We start from the raw sequence: 21,882 nt of genomic DNA, 5'->3' as shown, positions 1-21,882 counted from the left end.
TGTATCAATACAAGTTATAAATTTTTCTGTGTCAGGAAAAATACAGATGTGTATTTTACAGAAAATGAAACCGAGGCCGAACAACTAAATATGATATGATTTTTTCAGTATTTGCTTTGCCTTCATTACAGCTTCCGTTCTTTGCATGAGACTTGCTTTCACTTTTTTAAAGACATTTCTGCTACTGTTAAGTACAGTTCCTGTAATTCATTTACAGCACTCATACTGTAATGTTGGTTTACAGTAATGACATATTGTGCAGTATTTTAAATGCAATATAAAACTATTTTCACAAGATTACTTATTGACAGCAGTATCTTGTCTTATTTAAATATTATACATGCACATATTAAGTAATGGAAACGTTTTAAAGCTGCCGTTAAATTGCATCTTAAGTTGTGCCAAAAAGTCAATTATTTCTTATATAAATAAATAAATAAATAAACTGATTTGTTGATTGTTTGAATAATTGATTGAAAAAATCTCTAATCTCATGTGAATAACTAGACTAATGTTAACATTTTGGTAACGTTAAGCAAAAGTATAAACTTGTCACATTTACTTTGGTTCTCAGAAATGAATGCCATTCAGCTTTGCTATCTCTTTTAGCATTTATATAATGGAAAACTGAAAAATTATAACAACTGCATTCGAGATGATGGCCCTTTGCTGCTTCCTACATTTACAGTAAAACTGTATGTTTGGATGTTTTTTTTTACAATATTGTTACAATAATATTACTGTACCCACACCGTAAGGTGTTTGATTCAGTACATTCTGGCAGTATGTTTTTCCAGAATTCCACACAGGGTGCTACATTAACCCCTTAACAAGTTTCATTACACACTTCTACAACCTACGAATAGCTCCATTTGTTTGCATTGAAGTCCCTGTAGTTACTGAATAATAAAAAGCATCTTAAAAAAGATAGTTCTTCAAGAGTTCTTTAGTAAAGAAAATGGTTCAATGTAGAACCATGAAACTTAAAAGAACGCTTTCCATGATTAAAGCATTCATTGCATTATAAAAGGTTCGTTAGATTGACTGAGAATGATAGGTAGATGATAGATGGTCCTATATAGAACGTTTTCAATAAGGTTCTATACAATACCATCTACAGTACATTCTCTATCAATACTTTGAGTGTTCATGGTTCTATATAGAACCATTTTTTTACTAAAGTAACAACTCTTTAAGAGTGTTGTTACAATAGAAGAACTCTTTAGGTCCTATAGAACCATATGCAGCACATTCTGCACCAATTGGAAGAACCATTTCACCATGCAAAGAACCATTTAAGCATGAAATTCTATATAGAACTCATGGTTCTGAGTAGAACCAATGCCTTTGCTAAAGAACCCTTGAAGAATCATCTTTTTTTGTGTTTACTGTTTATCTGATGATGACGGTTTTGGTGGTCTACCAAGTCTTGAAGGATTGTTAGGAGCCCCTTTTCTATTTTTTTAAATAGATTTTTAAACTCTAGTTTGGGAAACTCATAGGTTTTACAGTTTTTTTATCTTTTCCTTGTGCAAAATGGATTGTCCTACATCTAATTTCCTCAGAAATGTCTACTGAAAAATAAATAACTTGTACTTAATGGCAGTTTTGATTTTACACAGTACTGTGGTACAAAAATATATCCTGGTAAAAGCCTCTTGTAAACTTAGATACAAAGACACAATATTAAATGATGGATGTTATTACAAAATGTGTTCAAGATATTCTGCCGCACATGCAGTGTAATAAAGGCATTGACATGCAGTACCACAGTTACACAAAAATTGTTATGTAAAAAAAGTTACAGTAACAATATAGCAGTGTGTAACAGTATAAATGTATGTAAAAGTGTGATGGCTTTAAACATGGAAGCATTATTTCAGATATTTATCATATACTGTGCAGCTCTTCTCTTTCTATTCTCTTGAATACTAATTAGATTTCTTAATATGCAATCATGTTATCATTCATGCTAATTTGCGTACCATGCATCTTTGTTTTTTTGAACACACCTTAGAGCAGTTGATGGAAATCCAATGAGACGTACGCTTACCTGCCATGAAACTACCTCAGCTGCTGCCGACATGTCGCAGGGGCTGGGGGAAGAACGTTTCAAATTAATTAACATCAGACCCCTTGTACGTATTCACTTCTGTAAACAAACATTTTAATATGCTGTAATTAATTAAATCTGCCAAGCCTCTCTTCTCTTTTCATTGATCTTTCATGACTTTACTTTCTTAATTTGGAGGTAAGTACAGGGCAGCTTTCTGTAATGCTGTCAAGGTGGCTATGATGCACTGTCCTAATAATTCAGAATGATACAATATAGATCTTAATCAGTAGCATAGCCTAACTAAAAAAACTGTATCTTAGAAGTTTGTTCTCAGTTTTGACCAAAGATGTTCCATGTCTTGGACTATCAGCAATATTCTCAAAACTGAATACACTTTAAAAAAATAAAGGTGCTAAAAAACAGGCTCTTTGGAGCAATGCCATAGGAGAACCATGTTTGGTTCCCAAATAACTTTTCAGTGGATGTTTCCTTATAAACCTAATGGAAGCCATTCAATTGAAAGGTTCTTTAGAGAGCAAAATAGTGGTTGTGCTATGGCATGGTTGCAGATCAATTTTTGGCACCTTTATTTTTAAGAATGCAAGGATTTCTTGTAGTGCAGTATCTTAAAACTTTCCTTATGGCACTGGAGAATGGAGCCTGTTGGTTTTGGCTGGGCTCAGTACTCAGAGGCCTCCACTGCTTTTGGCTGAATCACCAAGAGCCCTCGGCAGGCATGGCTGCTCCTCATCATGAAGAATAATGTTTGGCCTGGCAGACCATTAGGGATGCTAATTTTTGTTGGCTTTGTGATGTCACTTCTGATATCCCTGCAATCTGGCGAGGGTTGTCCATTGCGGATGTGCGGCCCACTTTGCCAGGCTTCATCTCCAGGCCCAGCCACAGCTCCAACAGCCCAGCCCTGGTTCTCTGCTAATGAGCGCTCGTGTTGGATATCTCCATGTGGACCACCTTGCAGGGATAACCACGCAACACCATCACCTGACATTCTGGGTGTGAGTGAGCGCAGCATGCGGCGTGACAGATGTTTGCCAACAAGGGGGGCTATCAGAGGGAGATCAGAGGCACAGATACCAACAACCCCCTGTATAATTCACCTTTGGCTCTCACTCATCTATTCAGTGCAGCTTGGTATGCAGCTACTCCACTTCTCAGCTCAGGCTTAAACACTCAAATCATTCTTTCTGACTGAATTCATATGTGCAGATATATTACCACCAGATCATCCTGACTAATCTTGACTCGTCTTGATCTTGATTCCGTGTTTAGACTGATAAGTCACTCAACCACCAGTCTTATGATGATCTTTATGCTATGATTATTTTGGGAAAATAAATGCTTTTTTTAGCATTTAAAAATCAAGAAAAAATACAATTCTGAAAAGATTTAGCTGCCAATGGTCTTGCATCATTTAGCTGCCAATCTCATAGGCTACATCTGTCATTATTACATTATCTGACTAGCAAAAAATTGTAGCACATTATTTGAAGGCTTCTTACATAGGGATTTGATAACACTTAATAATATATTCATAAAGCAAATATTTAAATAAAGCTTGCTTCAGTAAATGACATTGTATTGACAAGAGATGTTTCGAATTAAAGCGACAGACATCCAGATACACAGGAACATGCATATCCACACATATGGGAGCTCATAAAAACCTTTCATAGAACTGATAAATGGTGCTCTTAAGTTCCATTACTTGGGAACGATGCTTCCTAACTATGTTATAAATGGAACAAATGTCTGTCACTTTTGTTTAAGTCCCCTTGAGTTAACATAATGTCATTTACTTCAGAATACATATTATATCACCTTGCAATTACTGGCATAAGCTATCTATAAATATTCAAGTATTGCTTTATAAATATGTTATTCAGTGCTTATGCATGTGTTTTGACATTCCTGCAATATCCCAAAATTATGACCATCTCTGTGGTTTCAAAACCTTGTAGTTTTATTATTTTCTTAACACCGTTTGAACATGCAATCTATCATTGTCTGAACACTTAACAACTGAACCAATTGAAATGGTCCAAAATTACTTGGAATTAAACCATGTTACATTAACATATACTGAATTTATTTTAGTTTATTTAGGTTTACTTCTAGTTACTTTTGTTTCAAGTTACTATTTTAGTAGAAAATTTTGTTCCAGTAGCAACAATTTACAAACCTCTTATCATTTTTGACACCAAAAAAGCCATTAGTACTCTTTTTTTCAGACTTTGTCAGTAAGTGTAGCTCATTTGTACCCCATACAAATGTACTTTAACAGTCTCAGTGATTGCTCACAGAGAGGACCCTTCTCAAAAGCAGGCTAGAATTAAGAAAGCCTATTGAGTAGCAGTGGCCAGTGAAGAGTGCTTATTATATGTAACATAACACACACCACTGTAATTTTGGAGGAGAGCAATGCTATCCAGGTGAGCTCCTTTTGGAGAGTCCATGCAAATCCAAAAAAAAAAGTCAAATAGTCAATTACACAAGCAGCTCAAGCGTGCGCCATTCAAAGCAGTTGATGTTTTATTGAAGAGGTCCTTTAATTCAGCTCCGTCAGTGCTTTCATGAAATCCAGCGCCGTGCACCTTCTCTGGAGCGCTGGTGTCAGGTGACCTCCCAGTGCCCAAAAAACAACTCTCAGGTGGTCTGCCATGCTTCAGTGGCCTGCCCATTACCCCCACCCATAACGACTCACAGAAACGCATCAAAGAAACCTCTGAGCATATCAAACCAGGCTAACCCTGGGTCAGCCTGGGAGATATACAGTACCATTCGACCATAACAATATTTTAGAATTGCTTTAGTATACATGATATCCGTTCATATAGAATGAGCTGGATCTCACTCTTTACTGGGAAGAGCAAACTCATTAAGACTCAGCATGACTAACAAAACAGCAATTAATTACAATTACAATTAAGGATCAGGTGTAGGAGCTCTCCTCATTTATCCAGTGTGGGGAAGAAAAAAAACAGACAATATCAGACACCATGTGCAATTCAACTTTAAGTGCTGAGTACAATTGAAAAGACTCCCGGTCTGACCGTAAAGACAAATTGTATTGTATGTATAAAGTAAGATTCTGACTTATTTTCAGGTGGAAACATCTTTGAGTTTACAGTTGTCATTATTTTAAATGATCACATATGAACATATATTAAACACTATCAAATAACACTTTATACCATCATCACAATTTGATTTGGAAGCATCTACATCTGGATATAAGGCTAATGGAGGCATTGCCTTGAGTGTATAATGGAGACAGCTTATTTTTTTTTTCCATGTGATTATCCTAACAGTGCTGCTTTTATACAAATGTAAATGGGCTGCTTAGAAGCTCCCCCCCCTCCCTCCCTCTTTCTCTCTCCCTCTCTTCCATCTGCCAGACAATAGTTTTTAATCTTTAATCCATGAGCAACCATTGAACACCAGCGAATTGCAAATTACAGATGTTTTACTGTCTCAGCTATTTTTTTCCTCCTCTCTCTCCTGTTTTGCTTTCCAGCTTCCCACTGTCACTCAGTGTCTCGCACATATCCTGTGCCATCATGGCACCATATGACACTGTCATCATTTGGTAATTAAACCCGTACTGGCTTTAAATATGAAAAGCTGGCAAGGGGAGATGAGTTGATGGGGCTTGCTGGTGTGGGGACCAGATTTCACAAAGCAGTCCAGATTTCCGCAGGGAGAATTTTGTACTTTTCTTCCATTATTTATTATGTCTTTCTGGTATAACACGTTTACTATTTTTGTGCTCTTTTGTAATGAATATGACAGTGTTTACAGAGCTCTTTCATGTAGACTGTGTTGTGATTTTTTTTTAAATATCCAAAACAACAAAAAAATGTTTTTTTATTGTTTTTTTTTTTGTTTGTTTTTTTGGGGGGGGGGTTTCGCCAAGGGTGCCCAAACTTTTCATCTTGAGCGACCAAGTAATATAATGTTTGTATTGGGCCATGTTCTAATAATACAAAACAATACACAATTAAAGATGGTAGGTTTCAAATCAGGCTTTTAAAAATGCACATTGTAACATTACACTACATTTTGTAGGTAACAGTACTAAAACATACACATTTAAAAGGAAAATATGCATTTAAGAAATTAGAATAGTATAAAAAATGTGTTAAGCATAAAACTATATTTCAGTGAGGGGGTGGGGTTATGGTAGGTAACTTTCTGGTGGGCCCAATTAAACGTGCTCATGGGCAAAATTTAGGCAGCCTTGTTCTATGGCATCACACCTACTTCTGGTTTCCCAAAGAACTTTTCATTGTTTTTTTCAAGAATCATTGACGCAAGTGAGATGTATGAGCGTGAAGAACCTTTTTAAAGTTTAAAGAACATAATATAAAGGTTCTACACCAATTACATTGTGCATCTGTGCTAAGAACCATTTAGGAGCCTGCATTTTTAAGAGTGTGTGATTAACTAAATGGTGAAATTTGCTCATTTTCATGTTTCATGTCACCAATTCTAAATGACCTATTACAATTCTAATTAAATATGTAATTTCATTTTTTATAGACCATACTATATACACATTCAGTTACAAAAAAGACAGTTGCAGTTTAACCCTGTCTTTTCCATAAGAACTTTTTTTAATAGAAAAGTCACTGGCATTTGTTGTCTACCCTTTCCAAAAATAGAGGGAAGATAAATGATGAATGGCAATGCTTGCAGGGTGCAGGGACCTGCTGTGCCCTTCTCTGGAGAAAGAGGGAGGGTGAAACTTATTTAAAGTTAAATGCTGCAGGAATTGGGACACGTATAAAGTCTCCCTGAAAGGAAACAAGGTGGGGACGTGCAAGGGGGCTGGAGTGTGTTCTTCGGCAGTGCTCCATTAATCCACCCAGCCTTTGCTCTGGGAGACGCGGTGTGTAGTGTAAGCGCTGACCAGCGTAATGGACTATGCAATAAAACTCCACCACACGCTATAATCAGCCTCTCCCTGAGTTTTCAATCTGGACACACACTGACTTCAGTCACAACGGCCAGGCCAAATGGACATCAACAAGAGAAATCTCACATCCATTATGGATACTCCAACTGCCTTTATTGCCAATCAAATGCCCTGTTCAGATCACTCCTCAGGCTTCTCCCGTATGCCCGCCTGCACCGCCAGTGCTAAGCAGTGTGTGTAAGGGAGGCTCATTGTGCCTTATTATGGCTTTCATAGATCAAGGTCACTGTTTCCATGATCATTACACCACTGACCGTGACAGGCTGCGTTTACAGGGGACTGATCAGAGATGCTTGTGGCACCCAGCTCTTAAAAATGAAGGTTTCTGAGTGGTTGCTGTCTTGGATATAGGATACTAGGAAAAAACTTTCAACATGCATAGAACCTTTAGATTGGATGGAGGTTTTTAAATTTTAAAAAGGCTCTTCATGCTCATATTTAATTTTTGAAAATATGATTCTTTAAAGATTTCTCCACTAAAAAAAAAGGAATCAGACATGGTTTATCCTTTTTGGCATCTTTATTTTTAAGAGTGCAACTGCATGGGCAACAATCACACACTGAAATATCATCTACATTTTTGTTCTTTTGTACTGTTTTGCATAATTTGAAAAACACCAGTTACTCTTTGGATTATGTTAGAATCTCACAATGAATGGGCCAACAGAAAAGGTCTAAAATTCCTGGGAAAAAAAAAAAGTCTTGCTACATTAACTACATTGAATTTAAGAACCTTTTCCTTCTCTTGTTAAGATACTGTTTTGGAGAAACAAGGTTTTGCTCGAACAGTGATGATATGTACATTTTCACTGTTTGAGGAAAATAATCTGAAGGGTGTTTTAATCTATTTCAGGCATTTATTGCATATTACAGACTGTTCTGTGTTCCAACAATGAAAAGCTCAAAGACAACACAAATAATCTTCATAACAAAAGAGAATTTGGTGTCACTTTGACATGCAGAATCAAAGAGCTAAAAAGCTGAATGTGGACGTACTGTCTCTGCGTGTGTTTGTTTGTGTGCTCGTCTGTGTGTGTGTGTGTGTGTGTGTGTGTGTGTGTGTGTGTGTGTGTGTGTGTGTGTGTGTGTGTGTCATGACATGGGGTGCATTGAGGAGGTCGCTGCTCTCCATATTGCAGACATGTAAGTGGAAGCTGTTTCCTGTCTGCTTTAGACAGTGGCAGCTGGGTTGAGAGCACCCTAGACAGCCTCAGGGGCCAACACACACACACACACACACACACACACACACACAAGAAATTCACACATTATATGCCAATTGAAAGAGCTTTGTGTAGAATATATTAAATTAAATATAATATATAATTCATATATTAAGTCTAATCCTAATTATTATTATAATAGTAAAAAAAATCCTACTGCATTTCACTTAAATGTAAACCCTAAAAGACACAGAAATGATCACCTGCTGCTGAGTTATCATTTATCTGCAGTTTGAGTTTATTGTAGTTTATAATAGCTTTGCTATTTGCCTCATTACTTGATATATCTTAAAACATCATTAGGGTTCAGCTTTTCGTTAATGAAGAATAAATATTTTCTAAATAGTGAGCGGCTATTACTTTCACCAGCTGAGCACCTGAGATAGAACTGAAGGCAGATCTAGGCTGAGCTAATGATCAACCTGAAAACATTCCACAATAGGTCGGGGATGGGGTCATAATTTGGGAGTCATTTTGTAAAGCAGACAGTCTGTGTGATAAAACGCTCCTCATCGTCTCAGAAAACGAATAAAGCATAAAATCCAGCCGATTTAACATAAAGGTTCTCCCTGCATTATAGACCACCTATGCGAGGAGAGCAGTCAGTGGGTCAACATTAAAGCGGCAGATATAAAATGATGTTTAGAGCAATATGGCTCAGTGATGGAGGCTGATCTCTCCGTCCTTTTAGCCACACACACACACACACACACACACACACTCAGGCAGGCAGTCCCAGCGAAGAGTTTAACAGTGCGGCCCAATCCAAAGAGGAACAAACGGAAAGGGATGATAAAGCCCACTAACTGGAACATTAACAGACGAGTAACTTGTAAAAATGTGATAATACAATATTCAAAAGAACGGCAGAGCGTGGTAAAGCTATAAAACTCCACATTAAAGTGTTATGGCCTCTATATCTCCTATTTAACAAACATTTTGTGTGAGGGCATTTTTTCCAAAAGTGGAATATGTAAGTATATTTATATATTTATGCATTATTTTCTCTGTACTGATTCGCAGAGTGTGCAGTATGTACATTAACTCCGAATCAACTGCTAATAAAATGTGTGTTCTGTCTTTAAATTGCATGAAGGAGGGCAGGTTTCACATTAAATAGAACAAGAGGCAGTGAAGAAAACTGTTAATCTGAGTTTTTGAAGTCACTCCCGGATTTGTTACACTTCTATAAAGTGGTTTTAAGCTGGAAATGGAGAACAACAGCAGTGAAAAGTAAAGAGATTTAGAATTATGTCAGAACTGTATGAGGGACTGACACTAAGGGACTGAGGGAAATATCCCTTCAAAAGTGTTGTTTGTTTAGCTATTTTTTGTTTTGTTTTTTTTTGTTATTTGACAGACAAACGAAAGAAGCCTCCGCATATTCAAAGGTTTAATGGACGTTCGTGCTACTTCAATTTGCGCCTAGTAAAAGTTAAAACTGCCATTTTCAAATTCCACTTCAACTGAAATTTCCATCTGTCTGCAGTGGTGAGTTGCAGCGCCCCTTCTGGCCAAAGAAGTTATTTTCAAATCAGCGTCTGATTCACTGATTCAGAGGAACCAGCGAACCGCGAGAAACAAACAAACTAATGAATGAATGATGAATGAATGAATTAATGAATGAATACATAAATCAATAAATATCACACTGTTTTAGCAAAGTGTAAAAGATGACAGTTGATCCTCTGTATTTAAATGCAGCTATACTAACTTAGTTCAATGCATGTGGGTGCGCGTGCACTCAGGCGTGTATAAGCGCGCGCCTGTATTTTGTGTTTTGTTTGCACGTGAACTTTTAATACCGGTGTGCATATAATTTTACACGCAGAATGAAACAGGACATAACTCGTGTAAACTTTGCTGACCAGCATGGTCATTCTGATCCTCAAAAAGCAGAGCAGAGCAGCTCAATTTAATACGCCAAGATTCGCTCCAGCATCTGTAGAGAATCAGAGCTGTGGAATGAGCAAAAGCCTGATTTGTACACTTCATGACTTTATGCAATTTTACTGTCATTTACATTGTCAGACCCAATAATACGTCTTATAATAGTCAACTCAATTCAGCTCAACTTGTATTTAGGCGCTTTAGAGCTTTTCAACAACTCAATAAATAAATAAATAAGTAAATACGCCACAGTGGGACATACACTTCACTGATAACTAATTTCTTTATTTTTTTTATCATATTAAAAGCTGAGTTGTGGGCCGGTCTGATTAAACAGTGCAGGAGCTGCTCCGGATAAACGAAAAGCTACAAAGCTGAAACTCCTCTTGCGCTGATCCACCTGGCGCTATAACGCCAAGCCAGCAGTGGTTCCCATCCTTACTGCGCGTCAGAAAAGCGGGATCATTTCGGGAACTTTGTGTGAATGCCTATTTAACTATCGCTGATACAAACATCAACTTGGGCAGCTTGTTCAAAGTCGGCTGGACCCTCCTACCAGGCGCAGGTTCACCTCGAAGTCCAGCCAATGAGAAACACAGTTCTCTTTTCACCTTTCTGCCAACTTTCAGCCTCAACCTTCACAAAAGTTATGACACATCATATACGAAAACACGCTGACACATAACACAGAAAACAACAGCATAAACGCGCACTAAAACATCATGAATATTCATTGCTATCAGTCCTACCTTTGAACCTCCTACAAGCGCAAAAGCCCCCGCGAGCAGATCTTAAGATATCTCCATACTCTTCGTCCTTCTTTACTTCCCGCAGACAAGTTTTATTCTTTCTTTTTATATAACACCTGCAACGCTTTATTTGCTTTGATTGCTATTTCCTTACTTTATCAAGCCCTAGTTCAGTGGAGCAGAGGTTGCTCTGTCTTTTTTTTTTTTTTTTTGCTGTTGTCGTCTAAACCGTTTAGTTTTGGCTGATCGGTCAAATATTGTGACAGGTAGCGGGAAGAGGCAGGACGGCCAGCCGGGGAGGGAGCGCATGCAGGAGGCCGGCCACATCCAGTGGGCTGCATCGACGAGACGGACCATTAGCCAGGGGAAAGCCATGGCTCACAGCCCTGGTCGATCAGGTAAGCGCCGCGTGCTTTTTTCTTCTTTCCTGCAGTCGCCAGTGTTTATTTGCTGGCTGTAGAGGTGAGCCGCCTTCAGCCGAGCTAACAGCGTACTGTAGGCTTACTTTAAGCGCCGCTTGCGTGCCACTACAGCCACTTTCATAAACCTGGCAGAAAACAGACTCTTCACAAGAGCTCGTGTTTGCTTTATAAACTACTGTACAAAGCACTGTGGACTCAGCAGCCTGGCTCAGTTATTAGATTATTACTGAAGTTGTGTAAACTGGGCCTGAGATGCTGCTACACGCTCCCTGCAGTAGATCCTGTTTCCACTAACAATAATAATAATAATAATAATAATAATAATGACAACAATAAACTTAACCGTTATTATCATTATTATTATTGTTGTTGTTATTATTATTATTATACTATTATTATTAATAAGAGCTTTATTTACAGTATTAGCTGTACTATTCAAGTATGATAATTAATATTGTCTTATACCAGTCAGTTAATTGAAAACATAGATCACATGCTAATTCACCTTTCCATTTTGGGTGTAAATGGGAAGATCAATGAAAAACAGTTGTAATGATCTAATTAATTATGGCAAAATTAAAACCAAGTACAAAATCAATCTCTGATGGTGTCGAGGATAGAATTAAATTGATGGTCCATCTGTTCACCCTATAGACAACATGAATAGGCAATGTAAGGACGCAGCTGATATCATGGCGCTGGGGAAGCCGTCCTGCTGTTTGTCAGGAAACAGCTAAATATTTGGATACGTTACATTTGAGGAGAGTGAGGTAAAAAAAAAAAAAAAAGTCACTTTCCATCAACTAAGAGAGGAAAAATGATTAGTGGCGCTTGCCAGTTCGGGAAAAAAAAAAAAAATTAAATTATGAAGAAAAATAAACAACATATATTTACACTTAATGATAATAATGATTTATAAATAAATTATACTTAATTATTTATAACATAATCAAATTGAATATAATACATAAACAACATAAATGTCGCTGAATATAAAGCAGTAATGCTGCTCAGTATGCTTCATTTTTAACGGGCACTTGTTTTTTGCATTTTGAACTAATTTGTCGACAAAAGCACCCACAGCATTTCCTCTGCATAGTAACTGTTCTTCTGATTGTCATGATTAAATATTATATAATTAAACATTATAACTCTACCAAACATGACGAAATACTAAATATTAAAACCACTATATATATCTGGCCATTTAAGAGTAAAAAGGGTCTTCATGTGTTTTCCTCTCTGCCAGCCCAGCAGTCTCGCTGCTGTAAGGTAAGCTATAGCAGGGTGACTGAGGCTAACATGAACCGTGGCGCTGGAGTGAAATATCGATTGGTGACGTTGCCATAATAATATGAAGGTGGATGGGAAGAGGAGCCATAGGCCAGAGAACACACAGCAAACGGATTTAGCGCTTCCTCATTGGAAGTTCATTACTGTTCACATGGTTAAGTCTGCTCCTCAAACTTGGGCGGCGTACTAACACACTAAAGACTGAGGACAGAGATCAGGAGCTGCACCTCACAAACTGCATCTCTCTCTCTCTCTCTCTCTGATTATCAGATGAATTAAGATTAAAGACGTTTATAAGGGAAATATTGCTGAAGGATTCATCATTCATAACTGCCTACTTTACTTTTGTTCCTAAATTTTACAACCGGACTGGAGAAAGCAAGCTTAACAAAAGAGAGAGGGGTGGGGGGGCGGGGGGGCACGCATGCATAATCTGGCCACATCAGTGCTATATTTCTGCTTGGGTAAAAGTCGCAGTATCTTCTCTGTACAAAGGGCTACTCCAGTATGATCAGTTGCAATTAGTTTTCCTTCCATTTAACACGGGAAGTAACTAATACACTGAAGGGGAGTGGAGGCTGAAAGCAGGGGTCTTGCGGGGAAATAAAAGCAGCTTTAGGGGAAATGTGTAGTGGAGTGTGAAATTACAGCCCATGGTGTTACATATTGTACCAGAAGCTCCCTCCAAAAACACTAACAAAAAGAAGAATCGTCCCCAAATTTGGCCGCAAGGCACAACACAACATGGCCTCCTGTTCTTTTAGCCCAATCTACATCGGCCACAAAGCACACATTGGCTAAATGAAAGAGCGGTTTTCAGTGCAGCTAGCCAGGTTTTACACTGAATTTAGGCGTCTTATCTGGCAACCACAGTTCAGTCTATTCATACGTGTTCTTCCATACACACGCGCACTGATTTTTATATTGATGTGGCTAACGTCACACATTCATTAAGATAATACTGATAATATAAGACCAATGCTATAATAATAATAATAAGTTATTATTATTATTAATAATAATAATCATAAGAAGAAAAGAATAAGAATAAGAAACAGCAAATGTTAACAATAACGCAGGTATTACAGAGACAGAAGTGACAGATCAGCTGAGCTTCTTTGATACTGTTTAACATTATTAGCGCAAAAATAGAAATAGTTTGGATTATTTCAATTATTATTGGTTTAATATATGCAATGCTCAAACGCTACAACTTCGCCTCATGCTTTATTGCCCCACTGCTGAGAGTGAATATGCTCAAGAAGAGCGAGTGACGTTAGAAATGACAAATTCAAGTGATAAGGCCAGTCCTTTCCCTCCACTGACACCTTTTTTGGAAACGAATAACGGTTTAAATAGCGTGTGCTGATGAGACCGTTATAACAGATTGAATGAGATGGTAAAATAGGCATGAATATCCAGTTGGACTCTGCAGGAAACCGGTCTGTCCTGCACAAGTTACGCAATATTAATAATAATACAGAACTGTGATGCTGACAAAGATCATAGCCTCACGTTGCTGACAGTGTCATTTTAACCATTAAAAGTCTCAATAAAATTTCATGCAGATGTAAAACACATTAAATAGCTAAACATATAAAATAAAATACATAAATGCATAATTGCATTAAAAATAATTAAGTAAAAGTATTTTCGAGTAGTTTGAAACACTTGTCAACTACAGTGCGACCCCACATCACTCCTCAAACGAGGGGTCTGAGTGTAAAATAAAGCATACGAGGCAGCGCCATCTACAGAGCACAACACAACACAACACAACACAACACAACACAGCACAGCTCAGCTCAGCTCAGCATACACCTGCAGCTCAACAGCAAGGAGAAGCAGCAAAATAAAGGCAGCGTGGACTGTGAAGCGCAGATCCAAGTAAAGTTGAAACAGCCCGCTGGATAGAAGCTAAGCTCACATCCCAACACCTGGCTAGAGAAAACCGAGAAAACTTAGGGGAGAGAGAGAGAGAGAAAGAGAGAGAGAGAGAGAGAGAGAGAGAGAGAGAGAGAGAGAGAGAGAGAGAGAGAGAGAGAGAGAGAGAGAGAGAGAGAGAGAGAGAGAGAGAGAGAGAGAGAGGAGGAGGGAGACTCTTTCTCTCTCTGAGATATCTCAACGGAAAATCAGACCTGTGGGCGCCCCAAGCCTCGATCAGTCCGTGACGTGGGACCAGTAAGCCTAAATGTGGGAATATCTCCGATCAAATCCTTAAAGAGATGACGTGTGGCACAAAAACATGATTCATTTTGGGGGAGAGAAAACTGGACCTGGTGTTACAACAGCTAAAGCCAGAACTCCGGTAGCAATACTGCAGAAATTCACGCAGTGTACTGTTAGGCAGAGGTCAGTAATGATGGTCGTTTTGATTGCATGCAGTGCTGAAATCACAGAAGACTTTTGGCCCGTGCTCTTATTGTTTCCTTCCCCTTCTCTCTTTTAATTTCCTCGATTTCTTAACCCAAACTCCACTCATTTCCCTGTTTGCATCCCTCCCCTTCCGAAGTGTCACATGAAGAGACCTCCTCATTTGGGCTCCGGCGTTTTTTTTTCTGCTTCCTTTGCGTTGGCGAATCACAAAGTGTTGGAATCTATTGCCTTTGTCTGACAAGTCATCCATCTCTATGCGAGGGGGATCTGAGGAGGAGGAGGTGGGGGGGTGAGGAGGAGGAGAAGGAGGGGGGGTGGCGGCGGACTGCAGCTTTTAGAAACAGACACACTGGGAAGAGGGCTTTCATTCTCAGCCCAAAGCTTCTAACAGGCACATCCCATTCCTGAAGAGAGGGGGACCCGCTCCGAGCCCTTCTCTCCGTGTCCATGCTCTTCGGCGCCCGCAGCCTCGCGCCTCTCTGCTCCTGCCTGAGCTCGAGCACTCGCACTGAAAAATCGAAGGATTTTACACGGCGGACGGCGGCGGCAGCCTGAGCTCCTCTGAAACATGTGGCACTCGGCAGTGCACTAAACGAGCACTTCAAGCCCAATCCTGCAGCGCGAGAGCCTCTCTGTTTTTTCCCTTTCCTCTTCTTCCTCAGACGAGTGACGGACATGCCGTACTGTCCAGCGCTGCTGCTCCATCACTGAAGGGACTGACCGGAGGCTCAGAGCTGAACTTGGTGAAGAAGTTCCCCTGTGAGCCCCCCAGGGCCTCGGACGCGCGCTGCAATTTTTGTTTTGATTTTTATTTTTATTTAATATTTTTACAACTCACGCTTAAAGCTGCATAACCGAGGCGAGACGGCGACCTCAGTCGATTATCTCTCCTTCCTTTGCTATCCAATGGATATTCATTGCAAGGCAGACCCCTTCACGGCCATGCACCGTGAGTAAACCGCTCGCTTTCTCTCTCACTTCTAAAACAGAAGACAGGGACTTCAGCGCTGTGTGCTGCGTGGTGTAACAGCAAACTTCATCTCCAACGCATTATGCGCATTCCTCTGCGATCTCGCGCTGTCCAGAGCGAAGATTTCGAGATTTTGTAATTCACGAATTTCATATTTTCATTATTGCGCACAAACTAGCCGTATAAGGTTAATCATTTTAATAACCACTATACAGACTGGCGTTCAGCCGCAGAGCAGTTGCAGAGATGATTTGCCATGTTGGCGTGTATGTTGTTCTGTATTGAGCAGCACTGAATGAAGTTGTAGAAAAAGTCGATGTAATTTCGCACAGTAAAAATAAATAAATAAAATAATAATAAAATGATACTGTAACTCTGATACTGATACTGTAGTTACCGTTTAATTTCATTTGCATGTAGTTGCTTTAATACACTAAAGTGAGGCTAATAAATTATTTTTAACCCCAGCTGTATATTTTACATGCATTTTAAACTCAACGCTGGAGCATAAAATGCGAAGGCGACTAATGTAATGTAATTTAAAATAACTGTAATTGCTTTTTCTGTTTTTATAAATATACATGTTAATAGTTTATACCCTTTTATGTAAAAAAGAAAAACACCTAAAATCGCAGAAGCGCAAATCAAGCTGAAAAGGAAGGCATCACGCGCCTGGGTTTATTTTTATTTTTAATTTATTCTCGAACACAAACACAAAATGTCATATATTAAAATAAAGAGCGACACATTGAGAATGAAGTTTGTAACAAGATGATTGTCTACCAGCGGCTAATTTAAATAATTAATTCTTAATCATTTTGCAGTTGCCTTCTCTACGGCGGTAATATGAGTTATCAAAGCTCTTCTTAATTATTTACAATAATTGTGCAAGGAAAATTAAACAGCTTGAAACATAATCCGTGCGACATGTGTTCGGCTGCAATGGAATAGTAGAGGAAAATACTAGCTAACTCTGCTGTGTTATTGATAGAGTAGCGCGCGACTTCATCAGTTTCGCGGTTCAACACAAAACATGCGGTCTGCGCGCGCGTGCATGTGTGAGGTCAATCCTGTTATGAATCATTACATTCAGAGATTATGGATTCTATACTAATGTACTTCTATCACTGGAATAGTATCATGACATAGGCCTAATAATAATAATACTAATAATAATAATAATAATAACAATAGAAAAACTATTGGAAATAAAAATACATGTAAAAATGAATTACTGAACAGAAAGAAAATATAGATTCGAAAATATAGATAAGCATATCAGTTAACTATCTTAAATGTTTTATTACTGTTTCATAAATAAATAAAATCAAATAAAAATATGACTATGCCCAAACGGCACGAGTATACTGAACAGCATTTAGCCAATGTTTGTGTGCAAAGTATTACAGTTTCTTGTGTGTGTTTGATTCAGAGAGTGAGAGAGTGAGAGAGAGAGAGGGAGAGGGAGAGAGAGATGATGTATATGGTATGTATACGGTTAAGCTATGCTGCAGTGTTTTCTGTATGCATGTATTCTAATATAACGCTTGTATGTGTGTGTGTGTTCTATACCATGTAGGGCATGGGGGTGTAAACCAGTTAGGCGGGGTGTTTGTGAATGGCAGACCCCTACCTGATGTGGTCAGGCAAAGGATCGTGGAGCTGGCGCATCAAGGGGTCAGACCCTGTGACATCTCCAGACAACTCCGGGTCAGCCACGGCTGTGTCAGCAAAATCCTCGGCAGGTAGGAGAGAAACAGCACGCACGCGCACACGGTCTCTCTCTCTCTCTCTCTCTCTATCTCTCTCTCTCTCTTACACACATACACACACAGCTCTGTAGCTCTTTGTGCATGTATGTCCTCAAAGCATAGCTGATCGCCCAGAGCTGAAGCAGCCTGACACCCAGTCCAGCATCAGCCTCACATCAATCAGCTGCTACTACACCTGAAATAAACACACACAGCCTCTTCTCCTTTCTCCACTCTCCTCTTTGGTGAAATGATTAGATTAAATTAATGGCGTTTGCTGTTCTCAGACCAGGAGAAAAAACACTGTTTGCTGGGACCGTCTTGTAGATGTATATTTGAATTTTCTGAAATATTTTTTCAGCTTTCAGAAGGATTTTATGAGGTATTTTGTTTTATACACTTGGAATGTGGGATAGAAAAGATGAGTCTTTATGTTGGTGGCATGTCTTTTTTAATGAGTGCATGGGACATTACAGCTGTGTATTAATTATGGCAAAAGAAATATCAGTAACATGAGAGTGACGTCAGTCATGTTTAAACGCTTTCCGATGGAAAATGTGGCAGAAAAAAACTCGAGGTGAAAAAATTCTACAGTAAAAGCCTTTAGATTTGCGTTTTTATATTATTGAGCACGTTGGCTGGTAATTTTAATATGTGGACGATTAAGTCCAATGTTGGGCATTTAAATTATATTACAAACATTACAAACATCAGTGATATATTTCGGCCAGATTGACTAAAAAAGACATTATTATTATTGTTTATTATTATCAATAATAATAATAATAATAATAATAATAATAATAATAATAATAAACGCTCCGTGATCTGTTATTATTGCTGTTCTTTCGTACTGGTCTAACGTCAGTGTAATAACTTGTGTGATCCGTGTCCTGCAGATACTATGAAACCGGCAGCATTAAGCCTGGAGTTATTGGTGGGTCCAAGCCTAAAGTGGCCACTCCAAAAGTAGTGGATAAAATCGCAGAGTACAAGAGGCAGAACCCCACCATGTTCGCCTGGGAGATCAGAGACAGACTGCTGGCGGAAGGAGTGTGTGACAACGACACAGTGCCAAGCGTGTCGTCTATCAACAGGTAACAGAATAAAATACTGCACTGGCAGCACCGCGCGCACTAAGAGCGGCATAACCGCAGGAAACACAGCAGATAACTCCTCCATCGAGCAGACCCCAGTAACATCAGAACAGTGGAAAACAGTTTAAAAAGTCGCGATGGTTCCGACGTAGTTCAGAAAAATCTACCACTTTTATATGAGAAAAACGTTCAAATAAACAAAGGAATAAACTAGTAAAAACACTGAATTAGCGCCTGGTCAGAAACGGGGCAATCCAATAATAGTCTTTTCACTGTCAAAGTTGTGGCCTCTGCAAGTTCCTCTCTTGCGCTCAGACGGACCACTGAAGCCCAGAACTGACCGCTGTCAGCAGCGCGCAGTGACCATGGCGCTCAGCAGCTTAACGCTGGTAAAGAAATGTTCTTTACTGGTTTTGTGAATTAGAGCTTCAGTGAAGGAATAAACGTAAAATTTAGGTATGAAAGAGAATGAAAAAACGAGCAAATTAAACCCTTTAAAACTTGTAATTATTTTTACTAATATTATTATGGATAATTAAAAATATTATTAATAGCTAAACGCATGATTATAATCATTATTATGACGATGATGATTGTTATTATTATTATTATTATTATTATTATTATTATTATTATTGTTATTATCATCACACATATTAGCATTCTTTTATTTTATTTATGTTGATGATATTTATTGTTACATGCTTAGGCTACATGTGGTACAGATATATATATATATATATATATATATATATATATATATATATATATATATATATGCAGAGAGAGAGAGAGAGAGAGAGAGAGAGAGAGAGAGAGAGAGAGAGAGAGAGAGAGAGAGAGAGAGAGATTAGTGTGGCGAAAGTTGCAGAAGAAATCTGAAATACAGTCCACTGGGGTTTACACATTAATATGAGCCATTAAATATTCTCGATGCCAAAGAAGTAATATTAACAACTTCATCAGTGATTTCCTCCATTCTTTCTTATAAAACAAAAGAGGGCTTGAAAAAGTATCCCGGGTGAGCTATAGAAAAAAAGAGCGAGGTGCAAAAGGCCTACCTGCGAGCGAGAGTAATGAACTTTGGTTAGGAGGCACTGTTCCATAGAGCTGGCCAGCAGCATTACATTTTAATGAGCTGAAGAGAGATCATGGGCCGACCCGCACAAGACATTTCCGAGAAAAAAATGGGGGAAAGAGGGGCTGAAAAAATTCATTTCATGCACCGTGATTGCTTAAAAAGGGCAATTTGAACAGGACTCAACACATGTATGTGGTAAACTCTAAATCCGCGCTAATGACATTAAAAGAGGAACCGATAAACTGCGGTTTGTGATCCTGTTTACGTGACAGAGCACAGGGTGGGCCTTTGTTTATGTGTGGAATTCAAGTGCATTATTTCATTATCAACAGTCATCAGCAGTTGATGTTTGGTTATACATTAGTGCTTTTAAATGTAGCCTAATGAATTGGTGGAAGTTCTTCATGTTGCTTTGTGCAGTTGTAAATGACCAGCTATGACTACTGACCATAAAAAGAGGCTTATCTAAAACGATAACTGCTTTTAACACTATCTTCTCAACAAGTATTAACAAATTCCAATTTTCTGAAATATTGAAACTACTGCCTTTCAAATAGGGTGCCTGCAAGCATTTCTCCTCTGTGGAGTCGGGAGAGGGGTGACCCTCATGTTTTGAGTGGTTAGGTAGTTGACCTCTGCTCTGCTGACATTAGAAGATGTCCTAGCTTTAAGCACATTTTCTCTGCATGAATTATTAAAGATTACACACAGGCTGGGTGGACGTAGTGTCCTCTGCTCAGCGTGGACTCACCAGCGCTCACCCACTACTGAGCACTGCCAACACCAAGATCCTAAGTGCCTTTCAATGGTATTGATTCATATTTTCATATTTCTACAGGGAATTTTCAGCACTGTGGCAAGTCATTAATTCACCCTCCAAGATTGCTTATTCAATAGGAGGAACATGGATTCCATATAAAGTCCTTGAATTTATATGGCTTGTCCAAGTCACAGGGTCAAATCATTGTTATGGTTAGATGTTAAAAATTCAAATAAAATATTGATGCATGTTTCTTTTTTCCAGGAAAGGCTTGTAGATCTTGCCACTTTTGCCAAAGGGCAGACCAAGGAGATACTGTAGAATGGAAAAAGGCAAGCCTGAACAAAGATATCGGAAAGAGTGCTTTATAGTTAACCAGCAAGTCACGTAAAAAAGGAACAACAGTAGCACTGTAGTCATTTAGATAGTTTTACAACTCAAACTATTTCTCTGGAGCTGAAAGTTTATCACTGGGAATAGTGGTGCTTCTTCAGCGCATTATATGCACTCTACAACATTATAGATCTATGATGGAACTGAATTTCCTGCAAAATTAGATCTCAAGTATAATTTGTTATCAATTGATATCATTTGATATCATATACCTACATAAATATTGTGGGGTATAATATGAAAAATATGGCTTCAAATAATATAAATGTGTTTGCAGCACAGGGTGACAGCTCCTTCTCTCAGAAGTGTGTCCCAGATTAAAGACATCAAATGTTGCAGTGGGCTTTTGTGAGGCAATGAGACACTATTGCTTTCCTGTCACATATAATTTATAGCCCTCCATTTGCATCTGTTCTCCTCTACTATTAATTCCCAACTTTTTTTTTATCTTCAAGTCCCAATCAATAGGGCCTCATCCTCATTGGCAATCCTGGATGTTTGTACTAAGAAAAAAAATGCTCTGATCAGGAAAGTCAGCAGTCTCGGTCTACAAGCGATCTTCACTTCTTCAAAAGGCCACTCAGGAGAGAGAGAAGAAGGGAGATTGAGGGAGGGACATAGAAAAAGAGCACAGTGAGAGACAGAGAGGGAGAGAGAAAGAGAGATTATTAAAGTTGAGGCCAGGTCGAGGCAGTGAAGCCCATCATTGAGGTGAATTGATGTGATTTCATGCTTTGTTTGCAAGATCATTCAGACCAAAGTGCAATGAAGACTTTCCCCCATATCACACCTTTGAAGTAGTGGGACTTTATCATATTTCTAAAG

The 21,882-nt window shown here is 38.6% G+C and overlaps 1 protein-coding gene and 1 long non-coding RNA gene across 17 annotated transcripts in view; one reads left to right on the top strand and one right to left on the bottom strand.

Annotated features, from left to right (window-relative positions):
- LOC108442265 overlaps positions 1-21,882 on the bottom strand; it is a 117,845-nt gene that overhangs the window by 3,554 nt on the left and 92,409 nt on the right. Inside the window, exon 5 of the long non-coding RNA XR_001859021.2 lies at positions 2,054-2,096. This is a non-coding gene — a long non-coding RNA (uncharacterized LOC108442265). The remainder of the gene's footprint in view (positions 1-2,053; positions 2,097-21,882) is intronic.
- Positions 11,002-21,882, top strand: part of pax2a (paired box 2a) — a 36,381-nt gene continuing 25,500 nt past the window's right edge. For 8 of the 16 annotated variants that reach the window (XM_017723410.2, XM_017723418.2, XM_017723345.2 and 5 more), the window contains exons 1-3: positions 15,381-15,954; positions 17,555-17,720; positions 18,626-18,823. In XM_017723410.2, coding sequence (XP_017578899.1) covers positions 15,912-15,954; positions 17,555-17,720; positions 18,626-18,823 — 407 coding nt within the window. In that variant the 5' untranslated portion in view covers positions 15,381-15,911. Of the gene's footprint in view, positions 11,313-15,380; positions 15,955-17,554; positions 17,721-18,087; positions 18,109-18,625; positions 18,824-21,882 lie in introns of those variants that run through there. The other 8 variants (XM_037538724.1, XM_037538725.1, XM_017723304.2 and 5 more) reach the window with 8 other exon arrangements.

This window comes from Pygocentrus nattereri, chromosome 5 (genome assembly GCF_015220715.1).
Source record: "Pygocentrus nattereri isolate fPygNat1 chromosome 5, fPygNat1.pri, whole genome shotgun sequence".
Taxonomy (NCBI): Eukaryota; Metazoa; Chordata; class Actinopteri; order Characiformes; family Serrasalmidae; genus Pygocentrus; species Pygocentrus nattereri.
The sequence above is the reverse complement of the archived record's forward strand: the minus strand, read 5'-3'. Positions and strand labels throughout refer to the sequence as shown.